This window comes from Cololabis saira, chromosome 1, assembly GCF_033807715.1.
Source record: "Cololabis saira isolate AMF1-May2022 chromosome 1, fColSai1.1, whole genome shotgun sequence".
NCBI classification, from domain to species: domain Eukaryota; kingdom Metazoa; phylum Chordata; class Actinopteri; order Beloniformes; family Belonidae; genus Cololabis; species Cololabis saira.
This window is the reverse complement of record NC_084587.1, coordinates 44878585-44881653: the sequence shown is the minus strand read 5'-3', so window position 1 is coordinate 44881653 and position 3069 is coordinate 44878585. Positions and strand designations below refer to the sequence as shown.

Here is a 3069-nt window from a genome sequence, read left to right as displayed (position 1 = left end):
TACAAATAGAACCCATTAAAAGAGTCAGTGTTCAGCGATCTCAAACTTCACATGTTCCCCGTTTCCTCTAATTATAAAAACTCTATATTAGTATATTCGCAGACATTTTGAATAATTGGTGTGACAAGCTATAAAAGACAGCTGTGGCAGGACGACCTGAAAAGAAAATACAAGTACCATGGCTTATCTTGCACTGGTCCAGTCACTCAGTACCGTAACAAGAAGAATTTCTATTTGCTTAGCACCATCCCCTTCCTATCAGGCTTCAAGCAGGTGACCTGGAACTTTTCTGAGAAGTCCCACGGAAAAGGTGCCCCCGATGGAGTTGGTGGTGCAGTCAAGCGCACTGCTGACTCTGCTGTCCAAAGGGGTGCAGATGTCCAGACCCCAGAAGATTTTTAAAGCCTCTTAACAGAGAGAAAATCTGACATCAAGTTCTTCTGGGTGAGTGAAGAGGACATCAGAAGATTTGATGAAGCAGTCCCTGAGGTTGTGCTTCTGCAGCAGACCGCATATTTGCCAATGTCACAATACCATAATGGTCAACTTGCAAACAGCCAGTACCCAGGCCAGTGCCCAAGATGACAATGATCTGAATGGGAAGTTCATCTTAGTGTAATATGAAGGTCGGCCGTTCGTGGGACAGGTTCTTCAGGTAATTGGTGATGAGATTGAGGTGAGCTGCATGCAGCACTTGGGAAGAAAAAATAAGTTAACTTGGCCCCATCCTGCTGACATTTTTTACTACACAACTGATGTGCTCAAAGTGATCTCAGAGCCAGAGCCTCTTAATTCACGGCACACACAACTAACTCATGCAGACTGGGAATGCTTCAGTATGCATACCTGAAACGGGATATTAGCCATCTACCAGTGTTGAACAAACATTTCAAAATGTATTAAAATTTTTTTGTGATACATGAATTCATGGTTGTTAAAAGATGATGAGGCAAGAATAAGAAATGAGAGTCATTAGCGCCACGACGACCGTCGGGGTTACTGCAGCCAACAGCGAAGCCGGCACGGGAGCGCGCACGGACTCCTCACAGCACTGCAGGTGATGTGACTGAGCTGTTTACGGTGTTTACGTGACGTGTGCAAGACCTCTTCAAGCATCATGTCAAGCGACGAAGTAAGTAACTAACAATGTTAATTTTAGTCTAACTTTAGTAAATTTCCTTGACAACATTAGCGTATTTATTTAGCAAAATGACAGTTGTAATGTAAGTTTATCTTCCACTGGCCAAATGGTGAGTAAAACATTTCACGAGCCACTAAGCCATATTGTTTTGTGACTGATGAGTGAAGCTAACTTTCCTCCTCGTGGTTGTATTTTACGAGCATTTAGCTTTGTGTCTGCAGCCAAATTCAGACTTTGCTAATTGCCAACATAGTTAGTACAATGCTTGCTAAAAAGCTGATAAGTAATATAATGAGGTAAGTGTGTAGTAACCTGCAAACTAGTCACCTTTTGGCTACATTCATTTTTTTATGTCAACAGGCTAGGTAGTAGAAGTGAATGAAGAGGGTTTTAGTTTTGTATGTTGTCACCTTTTTCACTACTCCAGAGTTTGCAGGCTGAATATTTATGTAACAGCATTCATTGTGTGATGTGTCATTCATTGTGTCATGTTACTGAGATAATTTGTGAAACCATTTCCATCATATGACAATATGAATGCTATCAATAGCACTGCACCATAACAACGTAAATACAAGAAAGAGACATGTCAATGTTGAATCTGAATAAAAATGACATCAAATAAAGTCATAACATTCCTTTGCAGATAATACATATGTTCTTATTGTCATTGTTTCTGTTTCAGGATTTTGATTCGACTCTGGAAGGAGTGGCAAAGATGGAGGACACTTCAGAAGAGGAATATGTACCTCAGCATGCCCCGGAGTCTGATGAGTCATGGGAAAGTGTGAGACCAGGGGTGAGAGGCGGGAGAGGAGGCAGAGGCGGGAGAGGAAGGGGCCAAGGAAGAGGTCAATCTGAAGGTCGGGGAAGGACACGCTCAAGGGGTGAAGGCAGCAGGTCGCGGTCCAGAGCTCCTTCCAGGCCACCTGGGCGGCGGGGCAGGCAGCGCACCGGAGCTCTCAGGGAGGAGGACAGAGTACGGCTTGCACAGCTTCGAACTGCCAGTTTAGCTGAGATGCAGGTTGGTTAAAGCTATTATTTATAATAATGTTGTTATATGAATGAGTGAATCTATCTCTGTAAATCCATTTCCTTGATCAATTTCTAGACGGCTTTACAACATCTGAGCCAGGAGGAGAGGGATGTCCTCCTTCAGTCAGTGGTGACTCGTCTTCCAGGAGTGATGCTGGACATCCTCGAGTTTCGCCAACAGACACCAGGACCACATCATCCAGACAGAGGGCAGCCTGCGTGGTGCACCTGTTTGAACTGCCGACGCATGCCAACACAGTTGGAAAACCTGTGCTGTCGGCAGGCTCCAGACCAGTGTCTGAGCAGGAGTGCCCACCTGGAGCTGTACTGTCTGGATGAGGGTATGCTGCGTCTGGTGAGGATGACGTGGAACGACATCTTCGCTCTGGAGGACAGTCAAGATGTTGGCTCTGACAATCGAGAGTTTCGGTTCGCTGCCTACGGCCAATTCACAATCTGGCAACATGGGCGTCTGGGAGGAGGCAACCGGAGACCAATACCCAGCTGCTGTGTTCTTCGGATCAGGGTTAAATTCCCTGACCCATTTGGGCACTACACCGGCTACAAGAAGCCCCATTAAGGGTAGCAGACTGAAAGTTGAAAGCGTTTTATTTTATTTATCTACCCACAATACCTCAAAATAACCTCATTTTTTTACCTCAAGACTCCACTTTCATCCCAAAAAACAAAAGCAAAAAGTAATGTGCAATATATATTTTTTATTTTCAATATTTATAGGAAATGCACGTGAAAAATTATTCACATAATAAAAGCCCTAACCGTCCATGAGACCACCTCGGCGGCTCTAAGTATTTAAGGAGCAACTTAAGACGTGTGAGTGTGGTGTTCTCCACGATTGCTGACTACAGAAGTCTTTTAAGGATCTTCTCTAA

The 3069-nt window shown here is 44.2% G+C and overlaps 1 protein-coding gene across 1 annotated transcript; it reads left to right on the top strand.

The window, feature by feature from the left end:
• The first annotated feature begins 2021 nt into the window (after positions 1-2021).
• LOC133453347 (P2X purinoceptor 7-like) lies at positions 2022-2849 on the top strand. Its single transcript, XM_061733090.1, has 2 exons — positions 2022-2165; positions 2253-2849. Exons 1-2 carry the CDS (start codon positions 2160-2162, stop codon positions 2754-2756), a joined length of 510 nt encoding a protein of 169 aa, XP_061589074.1. The 5' UTR covers positions 2022-2159; the 3' UTR covers positions 2757-2849.
• Positions 2850-3069: the final 220 nt, after the last annotated feature.